Source organism: Chaetodon auriga, chromosome 22, assembly GCF_051107435.1.
Source record: "Chaetodon auriga isolate fChaAug3 chromosome 22, fChaAug3.hap1, whole genome shotgun sequence".
Lineage (NCBI taxonomy): Eukaryota > Metazoa > Chordata > Actinopteri > Chaetodontiformes > Chaetodontidae > Chaetodon > Chaetodon auriga.
Window position 1 is genome coordinate 4361042 of NC_135095.1, and position 26708 is coordinate 4387749.

Genomic DNA, 26708 nt, shown 5'->3' on the forward strand with positions numbered 1-26708 from the left:
AGAGGATGACGATTATTGTTTATCCTTGGCTGGTTTTTAGTTTGTGTAGTCGTCATCTCTTTTCATTCGCATTACTCACATGTTGATGTAATTTGTGCCTCCTGTGTATCCGTTGTGTTGTCATTAGGAGCTGGAGGCATGAATAAGTTTTGTATGTGGATGGAAGCGGCATTGTCTTGTTGGTCCAAAGGGCCACGGTGGGTGACTCAAGGTTTGTTTTGTCGCTGGCTGGCATCTCATTGTGTTTGTACTGATTGCAGGATGTAAGCTGTATTTAATACCAACATCAATTCCCAGCATGGAAAACACACGCGCATAACGGCACACATGACATCTGTTTTTTGTACTTCCAACACAATACAAACAACATGAGTCATCTGAAATTAAGTGTTAACACATTATTTTCTTTACTCGTGTAATCCATATAAACAGTTTTCCCTAAAAGCCCAATTTGTGGTTCTACAGTGTTGATCTAGCCTATGAGGTGAAAAAAGTGGGACAGTGAGACAATCAGGATAGAAAAACAAGGCACGTACTGTGACTTGGGCACATGATCAGGCTTCCAGATAGTTTATGGCTGTTTGGCTGCATTTAAATCACAGCCATCTGAATTATTCACTGTTCCGGGGATGGGAGGGGGCTTATCTGCTGTAATTAGTGCTGTTCTTTAACCCAGCATAAGGCTCCAACCACTATCGAGTACGTTACAATTTATCTCTGAGACGCTTCTGGCAATAATCCAGCAGATAATTAAGAGGAGTAAAAATGGATTCTGTGAATTACAGCTCCCACACCTTTAATTCTATATTAAACATTCATTTTCTAACCCCCTGCGCTCTCTATCTCCCAAACATTAGATGACTAACGCTGAGCTAAGAGGTTCCAAAGTGTATTTCGGTCCAACTGTTAAAAATTGTATGTCATTATTAAAGCAGGAAGTGTACAGAAACATGCATGTGGCATCTGCCATGTCTACAATAGGCTGCTGAGGGGATGTTTTGAAACTTTAATTTGGTTTAAGTGCTCGTCATCTCTTTCGGTTAGCGGAGGCAGGAGTTCCACTAAAGCTGGGTGTGACAGGCGGATACAGCCGTCAATCAAGCAAAAACACACCAAAACACACCCCTCGTAAAGGCTTCAAATCTTCTCTGTGACTATATTATTTTATAATCAGCCTTAAGATGCACATTAAAGTTAATTTATTTAGACTACACCGCCAACAGTTCGGTCGATTCTGGTGTGATATGCTAGTAGCAGCTAATGTTAGCTAGCAGAAATGAGGACAGGCCCCCAGACTTTTTTCATTTTCAGACTTAGACGATGACTCAAATGACATCACTTGAGGACATTTATCAGGCTTCACACAGCCGCTGGAGACACATTTTACATGACTTTTTCCACTCAAGTTCCCCTTTAAACATTTCCCTTTCAATTCAGTTTAATTTTACATTTAATTACTTTTTAACACATGTTTTAAACTGGGAAAATGATATCTTAAACACACATAAATAAATGGTGGGGCGGGAGGTACTTGATTCTGTCTGAATGACTGGTTACATTAATTTGTAAATATCTTCTCAGATTTGACATTGAGCATTTCAGTCTTAACAGCATTTTCATGAATGGTAAACATTTCATAAGGAAAATATTGTTGAATTTCCATCGCCTGCCTTGAGGTGGTCAGTTGGCTGCAGACATGGCAGACTCAGGTTGCCGAGATCAGTGTGCATTGATTTGATTGGCAGAGAGGCTGCCAAAAATTCAAAGAGAAATGATCAAAAACAACACTAAAATTTGACCTCAAACCACCCAATGAATGGAGCCTGTCTGAACGTAGAGACGGCTCCTTGTAAGCCTTGATGGTGTTGCACTCAAATTTGACAAAAGCATCAATTTACTTTACAAAAGGGAAACAAGGGGGGATGCCCGTTGGACAAACAGAGATGCCTGGGGCCTTGTCAGAGACCTTTCAGAGGGAGCTGCAGTCAGTGCCTAAAAATCAAAAGTTTTCTGAGTTCCTTGTGGCAGAATATTTGTCAGCGCTGTGGTTCAATATACAGCCAAACAGTGCTGAGGAAAATTTAAAAATGAAACAACAGAGCAAAGTTTCTCCATGAGCTCTTGACACTGGGCCAAAACCTGGCTGGTGCTGGCCCTGCAGTGCCCTGCATTCGACTTGTATCTCATGTTCAGTCAATCAATAGCAACTTCTTCCATGGCTGTTGTTGCACATAACAATGACATACTCTACATCTGAAACGTGCTCATTTGAAAGGTAGAGTGCAAACACATGGAAGAGCTTTGTACCAAAGCCTTACAAGGTTTGTACGTTTTCCATGTAGAAAAATCCTCGGGTTAAAGGTTAAGTTCCTTTAGTGGAAAAAAGGCTGAATGGAACTGAACCAATAATCTCTGTTCAGAGTCTGGTTCTCCTTCATCCTTCCTGTTGTGTTGTGTGTTTTGTCAGCCAGCACAAATCCTGTCATGCAGAGAAAATACCATGCTTTAGAAATATTTCTGAAAGGACACCCAACTCAAATGACACACAGGATTAAAGAAATTACATGGGGCTTGTGGAGTCAATGAACATGAGCCACATACTACTGATTTCACTAAATTTCATCACACACTCAATGAAAGTTGTTGACATTGGCATGGGGACAGATGCTGATGCCGGGTTGGATTAACATTCATGTGTGGTCCATTACAGGAGCCCCTGTCACAGGCTGACAGCTGAATTGCCCGACACGGCTGAAACCGTGAGAAGAAAGATCAACAAGAAATGAGGGAACTTGGTGATTCAGAAATTATTCAATTCATTCAGTATTTATGCACAGCACAAAAATACCTAAAATCGATTTATTTACATTTTTTATATAAGCAACCATCCATAGCTGTGTCTCTGCTCGCTCCTGTGCATACAGATGAAGACTCTAGCAAGCATTTTACTTATTTATAATGAAGCGCAGGCCAGTCCAGATATTTGCCTTCTCATTTATTTTCAGCGGCGGATTTTAAATGTCTTCTGTTAATTACATGTCAGCTGAGAGTCAGTGACTGCAAGGAGATAAGCTGAGAATAGACACTATCAGACACTTCCAGTGTTCTCTCAGTAATTTGGCGCCTGAATGCACCGCAGCACAAATAAACAACAAGAGCCAGAGACTCTCGTGGTGTTTAATGTTTTAGACCAAATCCATTAAGGGGATGTCTGGCTACATTAGGACACTACTTAAGCTGCAACACAACAGTATTCAAATGCACAGTAGCAGATAAATTTTCACAACTGTATGATACTGAGGATTTCTTGCTTTATAAGATGAATAAAAGTTGGTTGCTTATTGTTTTTAGTGTCAGTTTTACAAATTTTGCATTAGAACACTGTAGATTACCTCAATTCCATCACATACACTGATCTTAATTATTGCATATTTTAATGAGTTTGCCTACCTGATTATAGCCATCATGTCATGAAGTACTGTAAAGGAGAATTAGGTGTCATGTATGTTTTAGCCCACACGTGTGTTTGCAATGCATCTTAGAGATGACCCTGCTGCAATGAGGGCAATGTACATAAAGACACTAGATTCATTCATTCATTAAGCCTATAAAGTGTAGAAAATGTCACCCTTTCAGTGGACTTTTCAATGCTTACTGCAGCCCGTCTAATGAGGATGCCCCCTGTCTCTAATACAGCATTTGCTCGCTGAAGACAACTCTTGGCTCTCTACTCAGCAGACACAACCTCACACACACACACACGCACACACACGATCTATATAATAAAGTAGCAGGCTGGACTGATATGCTGCTTGGCTGGCAGCCAGTGCTTATGCAAAGCTCTGCTAGTAGTAACTGTAGGATACTGAAACTGGACAAATGAGTAAAATTGCTGAATTTCTGATGTTGAATCGAAATGATCTGACAATTTGAGAATTTGACAATTCAGTGACAAGTCCAGAAATGTTAGCCTACTTGGCAATTTGTAAAAAACACCATTTTTCCATGTGTCAGGATGGAACTGAGCTGGGCTGTGTGTTGTGAAAAAGGTCTACTGTAACTAATATGTACATATCAGACAGAGAGTGGTGAAATGATTATTTCACAGTCAGACACAGCATCAAAGTAAAGCAGCTCGATTCAGTTCTTATGAGAAGGTCAAGCTGCACATTTACGAATGCACCCAACAAGTGCAATCCAATTAACAACAGCAGGCCTGCATCTGTGACTACCAGATGTTGAGTGATGTCACCTTGATTGTATTAAGCGGGTGAGGTAAGATTTGCTGCCAATTTGTCCCAGTGGCTAACCACAGTACTGCCTGCAGCCTGAAAAGTGCTCATCGGCTGGCGTTACAAAAGAGAGGTCTGTAAAACTACTGACAGGACCCCTCAACAGGGGTCAACAGGGGAGACACAGTGGGTCCACAATGCAAATGCAAAGCAGACAGACATGAAGAATACTGGAATATGCAGGCACCAGATTTGAGTTCTTATACTAACAGATTCAATGATTATAACCTGGATCTCTCTATAGATTTAGCTGCACAACTTGGCCTGTCAAAACACTCAGTGTGCATACATTCCAACTTAAGACCATACAGAAATTCTGGACAATATTGGAGTTTCAGAGAGTAAAAAGCCTCAGAGGGGACACAGGTTTGCTATACAGGAGCTTCTCAGTGACGATGGGGGGAAAAGGCTCGTCAACCTCTGCAAGATCACAAATCCGCCGTGCTAAATTTAGCTTGCTGCTACGCGTGCCGCTCGAAAACTCCTGATGCAACGGTGCACGCAGGCTTACCTTAGCTCGACCGGCTCATTAACACGCCGCTGGGTGCACGCAGCCTATGATCTCTCTCTGTGTAATGACACGGAGGCAGCTGAGCTGGATAAGAGGCTTCAGCTGATCAATGGGAGCGTTTGACGTGAAATATTTAACACTCCCCCTGCTTATCATCAGGACTTTATGGCTCAGCATGCAAGGTGTTTCACTTCTTCAGCACACTGGGTACCTGATGTTGGAAAATGTCCAGTCTTAAATACGCTGTAAATCTTTTACCATTTGGTCAGCCAATGACATCACTTGCTTTTCAGTAGAGGCATTTAAAAGTGATTTCAGCAGCAGTACAATATGCAAATACACTGAAAGTAAGAGGAGCTGGGCAGGTTCAGGTTTGAAGAGTTAGGTAATTATCTGACAACTGACACACCCATTTTCACTGAACAGACATTTCCCTGATCACAATGGTCTCATTCTGTCTCCGTCTATTTATTTCTCATCTGTGTTTATAGTCACAGTGACACCTTGGTCAGCTGCTGGCGGGATCTGCCGGCAGCACAGCGGCAAATTCATTTTATACAACATAAAATGAACATTTGTTTTATAGAATAAAAAGTTCTATTTGTAGTGTTTGATCTGTTCATCCCACTTCACCAGCTCTGCTTACTGAAAGTGGCCCATGGGGAGGCTCACATTAAAATGGGATGTGTCAAAGCTGTTGAAGTATTTTTCAGGTATCATACAACAGCATGAATGCTTTAAATTGTACATTTTTTAAAGGGAACAGTTGCTATGGCTTGCAATGGCAATGACTTCTGTGTGTTCACAGAGACATATATGCAGACAATATGTCCTACTCCATTAAAAAACCGCCACCTTCTCAACATATAAAGTGTGACACTGCTGTTCTACCAACAATATTTGGTACTATTGCAGTGAGATAAATAACAACAAAGTACAAAACAACACCAGAGTGACATTTAGCCAACAGATCATTCACATCAGAGAGAAGCAATGCACAGGATCCACACACACCTCTTATCTGTTTTCTTAAATATTCACTCCAGCAAAGCTTTTCCTTTCATACAGGCCAGTGCTGAACACTGAAAACCATTCATTCACAGATTTTCAATCAATGCATGTATGAATTACATGACTTACACACCCATTCTCTATCCACTGTACTTAGCCTGTGGAAAACATCCAAAGCCCACAGTGTTGAAGTTACTAAATTAAAATAATTACAGGACAGACTGAGGGCACAGATGAAAAACAGTCTATTGTAGCAGACCCTTACAAACATTCACAAATCATACACAGTGAACACGCAATTTAACAACCAATACACGCCAAATTAGGGAAATTCCGAAGTGACTCAAAGGCTAGACAAGGAACAGTATCCTCCTATAATGACATTAACATCAACACTAACTGCGCAGCAACCACCTCCAGTAAATACACACAGCCATGGACATTTGAGAGTCATAAACAAACACAGCCAGCAAAGAGGCGGACAGGTAAACAGAGAATGTACTGGACTCACGTTTTCTGACGTTTTCAGTCCTTCATGAAGGTGGAGTGAAGTGGTCAGTGTCCCTGTCAGGTCCTGTCAGGTCTTCTCGACTTTGGCCTTGTTGTAGGAGCTCGTGCAGTTGCTGACAGGAGCATCTCGTGCGTCTGTGGCTGTTTGCTAACAGACGCCAAAGCTAGGTGCTAATATCAGTAGCAACACTGGAAAACAAGCTAATTATCTGGTTGTTTGTGATTACTTTCTGTATGTTGGTTAAAATGAGGCCAAAATTGGACTGGTTCCACAGTTATTTAATAGTCTGCAGTGTGTCCATTCACCAATTTCAACCAATGTGATGCGGATATTACAGCTACTTTCAGATTTAGCTAAGTCTAGCTAGCTACTGTTTAAATCAAATGAAGTTACCTTCAGCTGGCTTCACTTCGGCAGTCTCCAGTGACACTCCAGGGGGCGCTGTTTCACTCATATAGAGAAACGGGAGAAATGTGCCATTTATATGACAAAGAAATGAATTAATATTTATTTAAAATGATGGTGCTAGCTAGTTTGAATAATAAGGGAGTCCATGCTCCTGTCAGCTGTGGTCTGTGGCTGACCTCTGACCCTTGTGTGGGCTGATAAAAAGAGGCTCAATAATGCATATATCTAGATATGAAACTCATTTTCTTCCATCGTGGGCCAGCAGTGCAGTGCCCATGTCATCACCCATGCTGCTGTGAAAAACACCCCAAATACACCCTGAATAATAAAGATATTTTTTTATGTTTGGAGCTGCTTTTAGACTATTTTTTTTTTTTTACAAGTCATCAGGGGTCATTGAAATCGTACGCAGCGGTAAACACATATTATGAAACATCTTTAATGTAGCTGAAGAGAACATTTGCATAGCAGTGCCTCCCTCCATCCCTCTTCCTGCAGCTAAATAAAACTCAAAACTATGGAGGAGTAGGCTGCACATCACTATCCCACATACAGTCCTGAAGTGGAGGACAGGATGGCTGAAGGGCCAGCTTCCTGTGCGGCTGATGTGTGGACTCACTTCCTGCTGCAGGTGGAGTGTCTTTACAGCACAATCTTCATCTCCGCTGTGTTTGATTTGATATGATTTGATATTTTTCGGTTATCTCCCAGAGATGAGGCTGGTATTTACAGCCCTTGTGTGTCCCAGCACTTAGCGCACGCTACTACACGCTGCCCTTGTGGCTGTCAATAAGGGGCTCCATGTCAGCGTGTGAGTAATTTAGAGCGTTCTCGTGGCTTTTGGAGTACGCACCTGGAACAAAGCCTGTAAACGAAGCCCCCACTCCACCGCCTGACTCACTCTGCCCTCGTCGACTACGGCAGTCTCATTACATGGCACTTATCAGGATTTAAATGCCACACCGCAGTATGACAGCTTCAGAGCCTTATACAGTGGGTCTAAATATACAAGGCTGATAATCATCAGCGTCAGCCGTGCTTTTATCAAAACACCTAGAGGGGGAATCACTGTGTTAGCATAAGTTGCCTTTTCTGTAAAATGGAGTGTTTGTAGTTGCATTGGTTTTTAATATAAAGCTATAATGATAGAAGTTCAGTAAGGTGGTATTTTTTATTTAGTTGCAAAACATAAATGTGTATGGCAGACAGGAAATAATGCATGCATCAAGATATCTTAAAACCTGCCAATCATAACACGTAAGATGAATCTCACGCTGTGTCCCAGTTCCATACATGATAATCATATGCATATTATACTAATCTTTACACTTTACTGTTTCTTGAATTCCCACTGAGGAAATGAACTGATCAGAATGCTGCTGCCAATGAAACAATGGGACAACAAAATGTCTTTCTACAGATTAAATATTAAGCATAATTATTTTTGGTTCTGGAGGTGTCTCACCACCGTTCAGGCCTGATCAGTCCCTCAGGGGCCATGGTGTGCAACAGTAGCACATTAAAACATCAAGCATTTTGGAGTCTGGATGACCTCCTGACCTCTCCTCAAGCCCCACCATCAGGCCGAACTTTGACTGTAAATCATAAAATTCATGAAGCACGTTCTTGTTCACCAGTGGATGAAAGCTTTAGTTTTAATGACCCCATGAGCGTAAACCTTAAGAGCAGAGTCTTCATTTTTGTTGCACTTGGCATTCTTGCATTGTGGGGTGGAGCTTTCACTGGATAGCAATCAATCCACAGTATGTCGGTGAAGCTGTCTTGTTTGCTTTAGGAGCCACACACACACCTGTTAGATGACTCTGGGTGAAATATGTCTTTCCTTGCGTTTCACAGAGCGAGAACCGAGAAGTTTCAAACAGCCTCTGATGCAATATTCATGTCACGAGTTTGGTATTTTGGATTTTCAGCAGCTGGTACCGTACACCCCGCCCCCTCCCCAGGCAGGGAGGTGGAGAGTGGGCGGGTGGAGGAGGGGGAGGGGTAAGGAGAGGAGGGGGTGGGTGGGGGGGGGTCCTGTCCTGAAAAACAACACTCCCAGCTCTGGCTGTTTACATCTCTTTGGCACGTCTGTGGCTGTTTCCATGGCGACGGGAGTAAAGATAGTTGGGATGTGTCAGAGATACAGTGCGCCGAGTGGTGCTGATTGCTGGACGTGAGTTGAAGAATGAACAGGGTGCACAGGAAGTGGGAGAGGACGGCGCCAGCTCTCCATTATCTCAGCCTGAACCTGCGGGAGAAATCACCGCCGGCCGCCAGACAAATCTTCTGTTTTTAGGCACCAGCTGCTTTGTTTGCCTTTTACTCTCCCTGGGAAATAGTGACATTTACAGCTGCACTGGGCTTGGTGCTCGGGTTAAAGCACACCTGTGTTATTAGAGTAAATGATAAAGAGCAGCTACAACAACCCACCTCCCCATTAATGGAGATGCTGCACATTTTATTGAATGACAGTCTGGTGTTAGGGATGGCAGAGGTCAAGCACAAATTCTATATGTTTCCCTTGCGCTCTCAGGATTAATCATGTGTAGTTGTGTACAGATATATGTACAGATACATACATTTTGTTTACATATTGGTAGCATTTGAATTATCCAAATCCAATCTCTAAAGAATAACGCAACCTCTGCCGCTGTGACGCCTGATGTTCCAGCAGCTGGTTTGTATCTTTTGCTATGGGTGAAGATACCACCCTGATGTGTATGACAGATCTAGTGCTTGAATTTGCACTTCTTTAAATAATAAAAGGAACAAAAGGAGAGATGAGAATCGTAGCAGGAGCAGGTAATGGTCAGAAATCTTGCAGGAGGGTTGTGGGGAGGTGCAGCATTGAACAAAGAAGCCCCTTCAAGCAGGCGGTCACGTCTTATTACAGGAAGATGATCCAAATTTTGTCCAGGTGAAGGTGGATCAACTAAAGGGTGCAGTCTTCTTTCAACCCTTTAGTTTCCCATAATTCATTGAGCTTGTAAGTAAGCCTTGTGCTAAGATATTTTTTGTGCTGCTGGACATAATTGACTACAATCCGGGACTTTGATGGTGAACCCGTATTTCTGGCTGTGAGTTGTATTTTACAGTAGAGATCACTGTTAGGAAGAAAAGAGGTCAGACGAAGCAAAGAAAGAAACAATGAGTTAAAAGATAAATAGTTTATGTGAATCTCTCACATAGCATTTACCTTTACTCTATACACATTGTTTTGAACGTGATATACAGTATGTCACCTTATTCTTTTTTTTTTTTCTCAACAGTTTGACATAATGGTTTTTTTTTTTTCTTCAGCATGCACTTTAGAATGCCAACAAAAGGCTCCACAAATACAGACTTCAAACTAGAATTTTCCTCACATTAAAACATACAAAACATGAACTCGGATCAAAAGCCTGACAGTTGGAGGACACGATGGAGAAGCACAGCATCAGACTACCATGACTTTTACAGGTAAGAGCAATGTACTCAACATTAAGACACAAAAATACATGTTCTGGAGTCAAAAAAATAAACACCTTTTTTTTTTTTTTCAAGTTACAACGTCATCCTAAAAATACACAAAGAACGGTACCCCTTTGTCAATTCAAAGAGTGAAGCAGCGTGTGTACTACACGAGGAGGATTGTGGGTACAGGGTGACACTTGACAGCTAGCCAACAACTGTGCAGGTCGCAGCCGACATGACACCTGCCAGTCCTTCCTGTCAGCTTTTGGAGCCGCATTTTCAACCTGTCTTCCTTCCGCCTTCGTCTCTTAACGGGCTGCTGAAATCACAGTGTGGATCGGCGCTTTTTAGTTTTCGGGTGCTTATTGCAAATCCGATCTGATTGTTTGGGTACATGGGATTGCTACTGTGCAGATGTAGCCATTCTAGAAGTCCCACTTTATAACTTGCTAAACTTCTGCTACACTTTTGCAAAGTTTGGAAGAATCAAGTTATGCAGTTTTTTTTTTTTTTTGTCTTTAGCCACCAGGAGTTATGAGGAATAGTCCGGTAAGAGTAATTTGGTGTGTGAAGAGACAAACATCTGCAGCACAAATGCAGGGTAATTGCATGTTCAATGCACAGCGGGGGGAGGGGGGGGGGGACTTCTACAACGGCGACTGCATCACAGGGGAACTCTGTCTCATTCATGTTTGTGCTAAAACTAACTGGAAGAGTGACAGCATCAAGTCCACTCATTGGTTTCCATTGACCTGGCCTTTCAAACTGCAGATCTTACCCTGGTTTTTAGGATACACACACACACACACTAACACACAGCAGAGCAATTAACCTACTGAAAATTACCAAGGGAAACAAAAGCAGAGATGACCGTAATGTCACATTTATTCAACTTAGCACGTTTGTCTCTCTATACTGTATATACTGTATGTAGAATTTCATATATGAATACACTCCATTTTTAGAACACAAAGTGCCTCAACTGATACATCTTAATACACTTATTGCGAGGAGGGACACCACAGCAAGAAAAGTGATTGATGTTGAGTGTCATGGCGCACCTCAGCAACCAACCACCTTGTTACCTGACTCGCCATCAAAAAGACAGATGTGTGGACGGGGCCGCTTGGCCCAGATGTGCTGTGTTGTTGTCTTATTTACAGGAGCAATATCTATACAGTAGATAGTCTCTTTTAAGGACGTGTCCAGTTTGCTTTGCTCTCCTTTTTTTTCCCCTCTGCAGGTCCAAAACAGGAAAATAAAAAGAGAAATCAGGAATAGGTAAATGCTTGTCAAAGTCCTCCCGGGATTTATGTTTGATCATGAACTTCCTCTCCTGCTCAGTGAGCCACTGGCTGGGCGGCTGTCAGTCATTGTTTTTGCGGGCCTCCTCGTCCATACTGTCCTGCTGGAGTGGCTCCAAATGCGGTCCTCCCACTGCAATAGGTCCTCATACTGATGACTTATCCCACCGGCATTCAAATAGGAAATGAATTGTCTAAATAAAATATAAACACATCTCTAAATATCAGAAATGCATAATCTGTCTTTGCTGAACATCATTTCAGAAGAACTTGCCTGCACAGACCGGCTATTTCCAATATGCACAAAGAATGAGGACACAGTACAAATCTATGGTGCTCGTCCAGCATACATCCAGAATTAGAAAAGCTCGACTGTATATTGCAGTGGTTTAAGTGGGGTGATTCAATAATTTTGGTGAAGGGACAAAGAGGAATGTTTGAGAGAGCTCTTCTTTTTAATTGTTTGACTTTTCGCCGAGCTGTGTGGAAGATGCATCTAGCTGTGAGCCAGTTGCTAAGCAACCATCTGCTACTGGTATAGACATACTGTAGGGATGGGTGAGGTACATCATGGTGCTGCATGGTTATGTCTGCTGTCCCACACCTGTTGGCGCACCGAGGCAATTTATGTTTGTCGTGAACAAAAAATGAATGAACGATGACAAAGCGAAGGCTGCTTTGGTTTAATATGAGATGTGATATGAGAACTGTTCTAAGGGACTTCAGGTTAGTCTGTCTGGCTTGGGGATTTGAGAGCAGCTGGTAGCCCTTGGTGATGGCTGATATGAAGTGTGAACTGTGCAGTGAAAAGAGCACAAGTGGAGAAAGTTATCTATCAGCTGCAAACAACAAACAAATCTGCTCTCGGGGTGCAAATCATGCAGACTTCAAACTAAATCTGGCTGCAAAATGCAGTTTTTCATCTCACTAATTATACTTAGGTGTCAATATTAATGCGATAATCATCCACTGAAATGCTACAAGCAGCACCTTTAACAGTGCCATCAAGAGTGCATGTTTGTCTACACTTGTCTCAGCAACCACATTCAGGCATCTCTTTTTAGGATTATTGAATAACCCCTTTTTCAGTACACACACACAAGAACAGCCAAAAGGGTGAGAGGGTTATGCACTGCAATGTGACCCTCACACCTACTCAGAAGGTTACCTTTCCACCATGGCGGTGCCTTCCCTCAAGCCATTAAGATAGAACGCTGCTCTCTGCTTGTGTGAAACCAGTAAAGACAACGTCTTTGCAGCTATCTGTGAGTGAACAATCAGAGACACAACAGCACTTTGGTGGCACTGCATCCAAAATAAATAAATAAATAAATAAATAAATAAAGTGGGGGGAAAAAGTCAGAAATAGCAGCATACATGCAGAGAGGAACGATCACCCAGCTGGCATTCTGTGTTTTTAGTCTGCTACGAAGATTGTTGGTGAAGCCAATGCCGAATGAGACACAATACAAGTCGAGTGTAGCCCCCAAACTCCAACATAATAACATTTAATAAAAAAAAAAAAAAATACTCCTTCTCATATATAGGAAGTGTACATATGAGCTCTCCTCACTATTCGCCTCGTCCCTGCCCCCCTCACCACATTGCTTGCAGACGATGGTTACAGGATGATCCATGCAAAAACATGAGCAGGCCCCGCAGCAGGTGAAGGGTGACACTGACTGTACAGCGTGTGTGCTTGAGTGAGTCGAAACACAGTCCTGAAAGACCAATCCTCCGTCCCTCCCGTCTCCATCCCAAAAATAAAGTAGCAAAACAAAGACAGTCACAGTCGTATGAGGTTAAAATGAAGTGACATCTCACTTTTTTTCCTTTTTTTTTTTTTTTTTGGAAGCACGTCTTTTTCAAGGTATCTAAATATAGCAACATCTAATATCCCTGATTATTAATTTGTCCTTTGTTAAATGTTATGGCTGCTACTTCTGAAGCCACCAGTCAGTTTTTATTGCAAGTCTCATAGTACGACAATATCGAACTAAAGGGGACTCCAAGTGACACAGGAGAACTGACCAGTTACTTAAGGAAGTAAGCTAAGCACATGTACCTTCAAGGGAAAGGGGAGAGGAAGGAGTTGCTCAGGTTGCCCATGCCACTAACATTAGTCTTAGCTACAAAGTTAAGTACTTATCCACTAGTCACAATATCTAGAACAGAGCTCAGATATAATACCAAAGGGAGGTGGTTTGTTTGGGGTAAGATGTGGGGTGCTTTAGGCCAAAGTGGCCCAAGGGCTGGATGTCTCACAAGATGGAGGGGATGGGGGAACGGGAGCGCCGCAGCGGGCAGGGCGATCCGTAGGGCGAGGTCACAGGAGACAACCTCAGGGCGTTACCAGCCATGCCTGCTATGTTGTTTAAGCTCCGGGATTTCTCATAGCCTTCAGATGAGGGGGCGAACGAGAGGTGGTGGTGGTGGTGGTGGTGGTGGTGGTGGTGGTTGTGCAGGAACAGGACATGAACACACACAGGCAGGCAGGCAGGCAGGCAGGCAGGCAGGCAGGCAGGCAACGATCCGAGTCCGAGCCAGCCGAGTGAACCGAGACAAGACAGGAGACAGGAGTGAGACAGAGCAACAGTAACATACTGTATGGTGAGTGCATGCACAGCACATTTCCTGACCATGACAGTAAGGCAGATTGGAGTCTTAGACAGGCAAATGCTTTGAGCTGGAGCCCCTCTGTTGGCTGAGTTAATCCTCGGTGGGTAGAGCCAAAGAACTACGGTTTTCCTGGTGCACGATGCATTCCATCTACACAGAAAACCCTATCTGAGCAGAAAAGATACTGTCCAACTGACGCCTCGGACTCATTTAGAAGTGCATAGTTAAATGCAGGTTGTAAGCTCGTGTAAGCTATTTCATTCTTCGCTCTCAAAGTAGGCTACTTAATTTGAAAACAAGGCATTCACATCACATCATTCAGAGTGTAATTATGAGCAGCCGAGCAGGAAAAATCGTCTGAATCAGCCGTCTAGTTGTAAGTGTGAGTCAGGCTATGACTCACACATCATTCAGCAAAAGTGTCAAAACCAACATGAATTCTGATTCAATCAATTCAGCTGATCAAAGAGGAGGTGTGCACCATTCGCTTGCACCAATTAACTAATGCCACGCTCACTAGCACACCTGGATGGAATGGAGCCGCCATCAATGTGATTTAGGTGCATCTGTGCGTTTCCTGCTGTGACAAATTTTAAATGTCCACTGCAAAAAGTAAAAAGGAGGCTGTGACTGTTGCTGGCATTTGGGTTGGCTTTGTCTTGTTTTCACTTTTATGTTGAAATTTAAAAGAACCTGAAATTTCCGACATTAGACAGCAGCATGGACATGGCTTCATGCAGCCGAGGTCGTTTTAGCTGATTGGACTGTGTTAGCATTAATACTGCGTTTTGTTTAGCGTCAGCCTGTGCTTTGACACTTCTGTACTTCTTTTCACCAAGTGCAAGATATCAATATCTCTCACTTGGAATTCCAACTAGGAGGCTGTCAACCACGCCTTTTTCTTACTTGGCGTGATTTGAAATTAGCTGCACCAGAACGTCTGTTTGCATTACGTTTAGCTGGACCTTAAGATAGCCTACAGCTAGCTCGGTAGGCCCGTAGCTAACATGTTGATGTTCCAACATAATGATTGGAATGGGTTATGAATGAATGAAGTTATGAATTTACTTTCATTTCTATTTTGATCAATTTCTACGTTGCATTTGAAGCTGCCATTCAGCTAAAACTGGTTCTCTGGCTCCGCCCACTCACTCAACCAATCAGATTGCTTTAGTCTCCTCTGCCTGTGTGAGTAAAATTCCAGTCTGCCAGAGTTAAAATCTTCATCAAATAAGAGATATTGTTGTTCTTAAGCTAGTGTGGTTGAATAGAATCATACATCAGCACTCATTCATCTCATGGCATCATCATTAGCATTTTCTCTCACAGGAAATAGTCTAAAGACCATAAATTTTACTAAGTTTAGGAATGCTTGTGCTAATTCACATTGAGGTACTTATTCCAAATATATAACATACACATTAAGACTACCAACATACACATTTTGTATCAAATACAACTGAAGTTCAGGTTGCAGCCTGCACATACTGATGATGATGAGGATGATTAAAAAGACCTTAATTACTATTATTGCTTCAATCATTTGTACAGATTCACACTTTACAACAGCTCAAACTTGTAAAAACACAGCATGTGATGCACGCTGGCAAATTTGCATTCGGTCACTTGGTGCAAAATAAACAAGCAAGCCAAAGCAGCCAGATCGTTAATGGAGCATGCCAATCAGCTGGCGTAAACACTGATGAGGAACAGCTAATGGAAACGTGGTCTCATTACCATACTGCATACGGCACCATTTGCCTCACTGAGGGGAAGGGGGTAAATTAAACCAGGACTGTTTCAGGACCAGCTGAGGGGGCAAAACAAAGGGTAGCCTGGGTCTATGCCAACAGGTAGCAGGGGCTGGTGTCAGCGTGGCGGCAGCTTCAACCGCTGGCTGAAGCAACAGAGGCGAAGGCGCCACTGCTTGACCGCCTACGGCAAAAAAAAACAAGTCTGGCGAGGTGCCCTGCTGTGAGAGAGACCACCAGGATGTGGTCTCTAGAAGATGTGGACTTTATGTACAATGGTTGAGCCTGCTCGTCTATCTCAATACCCAGCTTGAAAACCGTTGACAAATTATTTAGATTTTGTCCCATTTCAGAATGAGTGAACCTGAATGATGTATTATCTCATTTGAATTCTCACCAAACAGAAGCTGAAATTCAATTGAACAATTTACAGAGTGGCGCTCTCATGGTATGATCTCATTGATTTGCCTGCTATAGAGTGAGCACAGTGGTGCTATGAGGCTATAGACCAATAACAACGAGAGCAGGACATTTAGATTAGCCTCCTGGAGAAGCAGTTAACTTCTGATAGAAGGTAATTAGCCAAGGCTTAACGCTTCCACATCACAGTGCAGATTAACACAACATTAAAGCCTCAAGATGCTTGAGATAAAACAGAGGAATTAATCTGACAAACATGCTTTAGGCCTCACGTAAAGTCTAAATGTTTTTTCAGTGTGGTCAAAAAGAGACTAACTGAAAGTACTTTACAGAAGTACAATCTTTCATGATTTAGCTGCAGGGACCACCTATCAAATCAGCCGCAGTATGACCTCATTTCCACCGTGGGAACTGCTCACTTCATATATTTTAGTTCATGACCTTTTCGGCCGCATGGAACAGCAACACGGCTTGGCGGTAAGTCAGCAGATGTGAACTTCACGATGACCTTTAGCTTGGGTCAAAGTGTTCGGAAGGTCAAGCCCTTTCTGAGTCTGACCTTTCCACTGATGGTGTGCTACAGGGCTGAAGGTGATGACTGACAACTGGACAAATCTGACAGCAAAATTTGTGGACAAATTTTGTTAATGATGTTTCTCATTGGAAACAATGCATACTGCTTATACATCTAGTCAGGCTTCATTGTTCAGTAAACTTTGCTGGCAAAGTTTCAACATTGTCCAATCAGAAACAAGAGCAATGGTCAACTCAGTGTTTGACACAGGAAAATTGACTTCTTCATTCATAAATTCACACTAACAACATTATACAAAGGGCTTGGAATTGACTGTTTGCTCAGCCTTCCTAAGCAGCAATTGGTAACTGATTGTTTAGCGACCATAAGTAGGCAAAGCAGGCCTGCAGCAGCCACGTTTACTTCCGAGGCTAGCAGTTAGCACACTTATATTTGGTTACAGGTAGGATTGGTTAGTCCTTAGTTAGGACTTATACACTCACTACCTGGGAGCTGGAACAACAATGGGCCCAGATGCTGTTAGATGAGCGTTTAGGCTGATGTTAGCAGCTCTGTCATGCTTGGCACTGAATTTGGAGTTTACCTGAGACAGATTTGTCATCTGCTAGTCTTCATCTTGAAAACCTTTTCTCATGTAAAAGTGAAACATATTGTTGAAAACACCAACAATAAAGGATGCATCTAACCTAGTTTAATATACATCTGCACTATTGGGGCTAACTTCTATTTTGCAATACAAGGACAATGCTGCTCTTTTGTTTCCATTTTCTTTACGTTTCAAAGTCAGCCTTATATCATGTGGGTAGTGTCATCATGCATACTTTATGTTAACAGTTTTAACTAACATCAAAACACAAGCTTTTAATGTTAGGTAGCTTGCCAGGCTGACTACTTCAATTGTGGCTGACTGCTTTTGTATGAAGTCAAAGACCTATTGAAAAAATGCTGAGTGGTAAATCTGCCACCACTATCATAGTAAAGAATGGAAAGATTGACAGGTATTACAGAGGCGGGCGGAGCTTAGCACAGGGTCAATTACAAGGCTTTGACATGTGTTCTGAAGGAAACTAAGCTTTACTGTGCCTTTATGAACCTATTACAGTTCAGTAACATAATAGATAGAATATATGCAACAAGTCTGATGTGTCAGATAAAAACTTGGTCAGTAGTTTATGTTTATTTGATTTGCATGTTATGTGTATTGGCTACCGATTAGCTCAGACAGTAGCCTCTTGTTATATATAAATGAAGAAGTCAATGTGTTTATGAGTTGATGGGATTAAAATCTATTACTTGAACCTTTTTAATTCCCCTGTGAGATATCTGAAATATTTGCTGGTGTATCATCACCTTAGTGGCCAATGATACACTGGGCGATCTATCTGGGATCGGTAGATGGGCAACGAACCTGGCAACAGCCAAAAAAGTGAGCCACAGGGTCAGAAATTTATTCAAGTGTTTCCAGGCAACAAGAAAACATGAATAAATTGTGAGGAAAGCAACAGTTCTGAGTCAGCTGCACGGACGCTGTTTCCCCTCAGAACTGCCAAAAAAGTTGTGCTGTGTGTCACTGCTGAGAGCCGGAACAGCAGATCCACAGGTTACGTTACCTGAGCTGACTAGGCCTGAACAACCAGCCTTCCCCCCTTCAGGGATGTTGGTGTCCCAGTCACTAAGGATACGGATCAGCTGATGAGGATTTTGACTGATGTCTGAGATTTTAAGATTTGCTCTGGTGTCTGTATTTTTAATGGTAAAACACATCTGAAGTATAAACTACTCTGACTCTATGAAGAGTGAAAAATATACCTGGTGGTCACAGGACATCCCTTTGAGATGAATCCTAACCCAGACTTACAAGTGATGACTAATGAATCAGTATTGATGCACAAGAGCAAGCATGGATTTCAGAGTGATTCTCTTAAACAAGAAAATATTGCATGGCTTTTAAAAGACTCTACTCTAACAGAATGAATTTATCCATAACATTTATCTAAAGTTCAATCACATTGAAAAGCACGTGAATTCCCACATGCAGTTACCTGTTTTTCGTAGCCCTCCATCTGTAGGGCAGGTGTAGTCACTAGCAGCGAGCAGGAAGCACGTGCCCCCGCTCCGGCGGTCCTGTTCCCGGGTGCTGGACCTTCGCATGGGGACCCTCTCCTCTGGAGACATGGTCAGGTCACTGCCCCCACTGCAGTCTGCTGACAGCACTGTCAGAGAGGACAGGCCAGGTTAGAGAGCTGAAATATTTTTACTGGTTCCAGTAACATCCAGTTTCTTCAATCCATACAACTTCTAATACTCTGAAGGGGGTTTAAGCTTTGAATCCTGAGTTTATAACAGTTGATTAAATAATGAAAAAAGCCTTAAGCAATGAACTTACCATTCCACTAAAGCCTCAGTAACGGTGTCAATAATTCAGCAGAGATATTAAATAATTAGATAATATGATAGAAATTGTTTTAACTGTATCCTTCCATCTAAGATTCAAGTTGCTGGGCAACTACAGTACTTCCTGTCAGTCTGACTTTTAACCTTGTGCAACTTTAATGTCAGAAACATTTCTCTGCAGCACAATTCTTCAGTGTAATATCTCCACACTGAATACAAGAATCACAGTGAGACAGATTGGCTTTTACTGGGATTTCTGATTTTGGGCTATACAAAGAAAACTGACTTGATTTGATTACTGGAGTGCACTGTTTCACTCTTACAGTGTTCGTGATAAAATCCCTCAAATTCAAAAGTTGAAAACATGTCTTTAAAATTTCTGATTGAAATAGAAAAAGTAGCTTTAATTATGCTGCTACTAATAATACAAAACATACGATCAATTGGAAATATATTTCCCAGTGGTGTATTCTCAGTGTCACGCAGCATAAGCAGTGAAAGGCGGTTTGTGTGTGCGGGAGTAAGGGAGGTTCCAGGGTCAGCGGAGGTGAGGAGACAGGGGAATCAGTCACAACAAACATCAAACAGCCTCCCACATAAAAAGCCTGCGTCAAATGTCACGAGCACCGCCGTGCAGGTCGAAGGTCAGACGGTGTGTGGAGCTCCAGGGAATGAGAGAGACACATTGTTTTCTTATGAGCCAGAGCTTTTGTAAGAATAAAAAATAAAATAAACATCTTTAGTTGTGGGACACCTGCATATACCACAGATAAGGATTAGGTTGCTGTTCACATTATTATTAATAGCAGCAATGAATTTATCAGATCAGCTATCAAACCAGTATTAGCTAGCATTTGCCTCTGTCCAGAATCTGTTAAAAGCACATAAAAGAGCCATACTGTTGCATTTGGATGACATACTCCATCATTACAATGAAGGAGGCCAGTGTAATAACGTCTGCCAGACATTAAGTTACTTTCCAGAGATTGATAACGCAGTGGCAGTTGTGGCTGGCAGAGTCCATCGTAATGATGGAATATGTCCTAACAGTTTTTGGATGAAAACTGAGGTCTATGGAACAGGGGAATAACAGGTTTTGGCTGTTTAAAGATTAAATAATGTGACTGTTTTTTTTTAAGCAGTCTAACTGACCGATAAGACCACATTATTTATTGTTGCTATGTCTGTCAAGCTTTCTGTCAGCTAAGTTATAAAAGTGGCAGATTTACCATTAATATACTTCTGTCTGCGACACAAAGAATTTCCATTAACAGTCAATTGCCAAAAATGAATTTCTTAGGGTTACTGTAAAGGTTAGATTCAGATCATTATATTATGTCTATCCCAGAATAAATCCCAGAAACTGACATGCCCTCTCACATGTGACTGAACATACAGTACATATGTTAAATGGAAGCTTTCACATTGAAACATAAGTCATGAGGACACAGCAAAGGACATTTAAGAGGAACGTAACCTCGCAGACTGTATATTTTAAATGACCTCTGAGGAAATCACAGAGGTGAGTAAACCAGATTGATTCTGTTTGTGCACTCAGATGAGGCATGAATTATTCTATACTTATCTAATATAGACTCTGACTCTGAGATGTAATAAACAAATAGACTGCGAAGAGTCCAGAATGCGCACCTACCCTCAGGAACGTCTGCTGCACAATTCAAAGAAAGTAAGCATACGGAGGTCGACACTAATTTCCATCAATATCAGATGTGTAACAGTAAATTACTGGCACGGGCCCAGAGGGAAAAACAGCCACCTACGGTCTGAACAACAAATGAACAATCCCTCCTGGAGGAAAGACTTGGACACAAGGACTCTGAATTTTTATCAGCATGAGCTATTTCACACAGCCATCTCCTACTCTCAATACCTTTTGCACTGCCTTCCTCATCACTGTGGCAACCAGAGATGAAGACTGCAAGGCAAAAGAGCTCAGTGTACTGTGAGGAAGCAGCTGTGGTGCTCTTGAGTCTCCAAGGGAAAACCATTTCTGGTCTCAGAGGGGAATCTGTCAAACGGCCACTGCTTTCTACCTGAGATGAGGTCCCTTATGGGTTCTCGTTTTCTGCCACAACATATATAAAACCATTCTGTGAAACCTGAACTTTACTGCAGTGGTGTGGTTTTTCATAATTTTCTCCCCCACATAGCCTTGGTCTGGTGATATGGTCTTACCTGAGCGGTTGCGTTCTAGTACCCTGCTCCCTTTGACGTGGCACAGGTCACCTTGAGTGCTGTTGCAGGTGGTGTTGAGATCAGCTTTGCAGTAGGTGGGGGACCCTCCCTGCACCATCTGAGGGATGTGCTTCTTCCTCTTCTTGGGCAGCTTCTGCTTGGCCATGGCCAGGGAGTAGTACATCCCAAAGTTATTGACGATAACGGGCACAGGCATGGCTATCGTCAGCACACCGGCCAAGGCGCACAATGCACCAACGACCATGCCCGACCAGGTCTCTGGATACATGTCGCCATAGCCCAGTGTTGTCATGGTTACCACCGCCCACCAGAAACCAATTGGGATGTTCTTGAACTTGGTGTGGAGGCTAGCAGTGGGGTCATTGGGCTTAGCACCGATTCGTTCGGCGTAGTAGATCATGGTTGCAAAAATTAACACTCCCAATGCCAGGAAGATGATGAGCAGCAGGAATTCATTGGTGCTGGCCCGTAACGTGTGGCCTAGCACCCTTAGCCCCACGAAATGACGTGTCAGCTTGAAGATACGCAGGATACGAACAAAGCGCACCACCCTGAGGAAACCCAACACATCCTTGGCAGCCTTTGAAGAAAGGCCACTTAGCCCTACCTCCAAGTAGAAAGGCAAGATAGCCACAAAGTCGATGATGTTGAGAACGCTCTTAACAAACTCCAACTTGACCGGGCAGAAGGTCACACGCACCAGGAACTCAATGGTGAACCAGAAGACGCAAACGCCCTCCACGTAGGTGAGCGCAGGGTCAGTTTCAATCTCATACTGCGGGCCTGAATCCGGCACACTGCTGTTCCGCATCAGCTCAGTCTTGTTGATGATGGTGTTGAAAGCCTCATGGGTCTCCAAGCAGAAGGTGGTGATGGAGACCAGGATGAAGAACAAAGACGCAAAGGCAATAAACTACAGGAGAGGAAAAGAGAAAAACAGAAAACACATTATGTTATATTTCTACTTGTTTGCACCTTGATATTCTAGATCAATCAATTCATTTACTCTTGAGGAAGAGACTGAACTCAGACAAGTTTAATTAACTTGCATCAATTTGAATGGACTCCAGGGAGAGGAGCAATCTATTACCAAGACCAACAAATAAACAGACTTCCCTCTTGGTCCTGGTGGAAATGTAGCATGGGAATGCAGGTGCAGTCAGATTTAATTTAGTACTGCTGGTGTGCTCGGCAGTTGGCAGTAAAGCAAGGAGGAAAGTGGTTAACTCAACCAAGCAAACATAAGACTTCAGAGTCAGTGCAGTGTTGGGAAAAGGTGATTCTTTTTGAGCACTGTATTTATTTTGTGATTTTGTATTTGCATGTCATCATCACGCTGGAGTGTTTTTAAATTTCATGCATTAAAGTAGCAGCTAGACCAATCCAAACATGACGGACTGCATCACGTAGATCAGTGGTTCCAAACCTTTTTGGCGAGTGACCCCTTACAATGAAGCAGCGTCTACTTGTGACTCCTCCTCGCAGATCGTTTATGTGTACTAGGTGTGACCAGATCAATTAAGGAAGGATTTGTTCCCATTCAGTAAAATTAAACTAAAATTTGTGGTAATAAACAAGAAAAAAAGCAATGATTCAGATTTATTTTATGACCCTTACCTCTTACAAACTCCTCATAAAGGACAGGTAGTTGGAAATTGATGCCATTCTCACGTCAAATCCTGTGCACAACTTTCCCACTCTGCCTCTTAGGTATTCAATTAATTAGCAATTCATTGGTAGGACACGGGTAGGACATTTGTTGCAAAGCGGTGGAGCCGACTCAACCTTTTTAGCAAATGTGCTGATGCTCTCCTGCAGGATTCAGACAGTTTTCTCCATTCTGTCATCTCCAACACTGTCTGTGATCATTTGTTCTGTGTCTCAATATAGAACACAACACAGGTGTTACAATGTTAAACTGGCTCCAAATGAAAGCCATCCTTTCTCACTCGTCCCCCCTGTGTCTGGGTAACTGTGTCCAATGGCAATGTCAGGCGGAGACAGGGATGCTTAAATAGTCCTCTTGGGTGCTATTTGGTAACCCCTTCATTCATATTTAATGCCAACATGAAGGAATGCATAGACATAAGGAGTTTTTATTAGGACCCAACATGCTCACCAGCTTCAGGCGAGGTGATAGGGAAGAAAAAAGGTAATGTCGTGGGATATTCAATTTGCTCAAATGTTATTGGAAACAAGGGAATGCGATGGATGTGAATAGGAAAGTGGCACTGAGGAAAACGTTTACAATTTCAGAGCTACGCCAGTGGCACTGATAATACAACATTAAGTCCAGAATGCATCAGTATGACGCACTACTACCTAAGCCTGTTATTAAAAGGAAAAAAAAGCAAGTAACTTGGATCTTTGGCTGACAAAATGATAGCATGTGGATACACTGTGGCTGAATCTGTATGGTAACAGCATTCGATGATGAGTCACACACAGATCTTGTTTTGTTTTGGTCTTCTTTTGCAAAGTGTTTATGGAACCACCTGTCAGATGCAGAGCTCACATCCAGCTTTTCCGCTGCCCTGGAACACTCTCAGGCTCAATCTGCAAACATCCACGGCTTTCTCCGAGAGCTAGACGGAGCAGATTTCCACACACGCAGCCTACTATGCTCCTTCTCCACCTTCCTCCCACAATCCCTCCACTGGTGCGCTCTGCCTACTGAGCTCTAAAGAAGTCGTTTCACACCCTGCCTTGTTTTTGGATTGCATGACTCACACACTCTCTAAATATCATTGCCACTATTTGGGTCACCCTGCTCCTGAACTGTGTGCGTGCATTCACTCCACTTCTGTTTGCACGCGCTCTTTATATATTGTACATATGTCTTTATCGTTTTATAAGAGTGTGTGTTTGTCTGGCTCATTCACTGGCGTGTTTTTAAAGCCCCGCATGTTGCACAATGACAGTATCATGGGGTTACCCAGCACCGATTCAAAGAAATGCCAGTATATGCCAACACTTAATGTTATTCACTCTGTTTGCATGACTGAAAGCCATCGTCCTATTCACCACATGTTCACACACACCTCTACTTCTGGCAAAAGTGTTGTCTTCGCTTGTCTTTTAGAAACACAGTAATTTTAAAATCTAAATTTGAATACAAACTTGTAATTTGCTTTCAGGTTTCATCCATTTTCCCTCTGCCTTATTATGTCGACTTGTACTGAAAGAAACCTCACAGATTACAGGAAGAGAGCCCGGTTTTCATGTTTCCATCTCCAGCTTGTTACTGCACTGCATTTGGTCTATTGAAGCTGCTGTTAATATAGAAATTGGAGTCTTTTTCCTCTTCTATAGATTAATAGGTCGTAGGCGGGAGCAAACAAGACACCATTTGTGCTGTTCATCTCACTTGTAAACCTGCACAGTAACACTATGCAGTGCAGTGTACTGTGCGTAAAGGATTTCACTGTTTGACCACTTTTGCTAAGAAATGTGATCATGAGATGAAAAATAATTAAAAAGTCCTTGTAATAAAGGCTGAAGGTTGGTAAAAAGCCTATGTCATAACACTCTCTCACACTTGTTTTATGAGACCGAAGACCTTCCACGTTCACAGTCTCCCTCCAGAGGCGTCGACGGCCCAAACATCTCCACTTGGACTGGACCACTGCAGTAAGAGAGGCATGGCCGGAGAGCACAGCACACAAATCATCAGTCTATATCAGCGCAAAGTAAATGCAATGGAAAACTTTTATTCTCAGGAAATAATGCCATCTTCACGTTGTTCGTTTCTGATTTGCACAGTGTTGACCTCAATATCCAAGTCGTATTTTTACGACTGCATTGCTTTGATATTTCCAAGCCGGTGCTTACTGATATGAAAGTATCTCAAAGTCAAGCAATACGGATGCCTCAGATTTAATGGATATAATGCTGTATTGCCAATCCAAGCTTTTTAATCCTCATGCAACCAACTCTGTAGTATAATCTTCTTGAGTTGTCTTATGAAGCGAATGGCCACGAGCTCTAAACACGAGTCTTTCCCATCTCTACCATCCATTCCAAATGATGTACATGAGGCATCAGACCAAGGCACACTGTTGACAGTTTTGAGGAACGTATTAGAGGTACTTCAGGGTGGATTTTGCAATTCTCCTCCTGCTGCTCAACTCAACTTTCTGTCCGTCTCACCCCTCTCTGTGTCTACATCTCTGCCTCCTTATCATCGTGACATTGGCTAAAAGGAACAGCTGGACCACCTGAGCTGTTTCCTTTGGCTGCCCGGATGCTGCGCCAACTAATGACAACTGCAGTCTCGTGCTGGGCTGTAATTTTGTTGCGTTCGCGTCTGCAGAGCGAGGGCGCACCATCTCACCAGAGCACACTGGCTTTTAACAGCTGAATCATGTCACATTAAACAAGCCAGATGCCAAATGCACATGCATACAGAGTATACTAACATGCACACACTGATACCCCTGTTTATACACACACATGCACACACACAGCCTCACAAGGTTATTTATGACAGACATTAAAAATGCAAAGGCGCTACTCTACCATGTGATTGCAACAGGCACATGCTTCTCGACATCCTGATTTCCAGTGCACACGCTCTGCATTCTAAATAAGTCCGGCACTTCTGGAAATTTGAAGGCAGCGCAGGGCGGCTGGAGCGCAGACCTCTGAACAATGCAGATCTAATTTAGCCCAAGAACGCGCCCCATTCTTTCGCCATCTTTTTCATTCGATTTAAGGCTTTTAGCTGCAGAGATATTCGCTCATTGGCACAGCTGATAATGGCCAAGGTGGCTGTTGCAGAGGTCAAACCTGCGACCTTCGTGTTTGATTCAACATGTGCCGTGACAGACCGGTTAGGGTGCAGCACAGGGAGGATAGGGAGGGTATGGTGAAACAGCACACAGACTGTGGGTGAGCAGGAGGGTCAGTGCTCAGAGACTGTCTGTTCTCGTCAGGTGTTCTGTGAAACTGTGAAACTTAACACCAGCCACAATGTCAGATGACTAGATGTGTGTGTGTGTGTGTGTGTGTATATATATATATATATATATATATATATATATATATGTGTGTGTGTGTGTGTGTGAGTGTGTGTTTATATATCTATATATATATATTCTTGCTAGTGGGCACCAGAAATATTAGTTGGTTAAGATTATTATTAAATTATCATTTTTATTTTATTAGTGTGAACATTTAAATTGCAAGATAATCTGTTCATAATGCAACGCAGGGTTTCTGTCATCCGGTAATTACTTTTGAAAACTTTGGTGGGAAAAATCTGTTGAAGTCCGACATAT

The 26708-nt window shown here is 42.6% G+C and overlaps 1 protein-coding gene across 6 annotated transcripts in view; it reads right to left on the bottom strand.

The window, feature by feature from the left end:
- Window positions 1-9997: 9997 nt before the first annotated feature.
- kcnc2 (potassium voltage-gated channel, Shaw-related subfamily, member 2) overlaps window positions 9998-26708 on the bottom strand; it is a 78439-nt gene continuing 61728 nt past the window's right edge. Inside the window, exons 2-5 of one of the 6 annotated variants that reach the window (XM_076721745.1) lie at window positions 21409-22342; window positions 18861-19031; window positions 12662-12756; window positions 9998-11687 (exon numbers count right to left, since the gene is read on the bottom strand). In XM_076721745.1, the coding sequence (XP_076577860.1) occupies window positions 12695-12756; window positions 18861-19031; window positions 21409-22342 (1167 nt within the window). In that variant the 3' untranslated portion in view covers window positions 9998-11687; window positions 12662-12694. Of the gene's footprint in view, window positions 12757-13343; window positions 13892-18428; window positions 18491-18860; window positions 19032-21408; window positions 22343-26708 lie in introns of those variants that run through there. The other 5 variants (XM_076721747.1, XM_076721746.1, XM_076721748.1 and 2 more) reach the window with 5 other exon arrangements.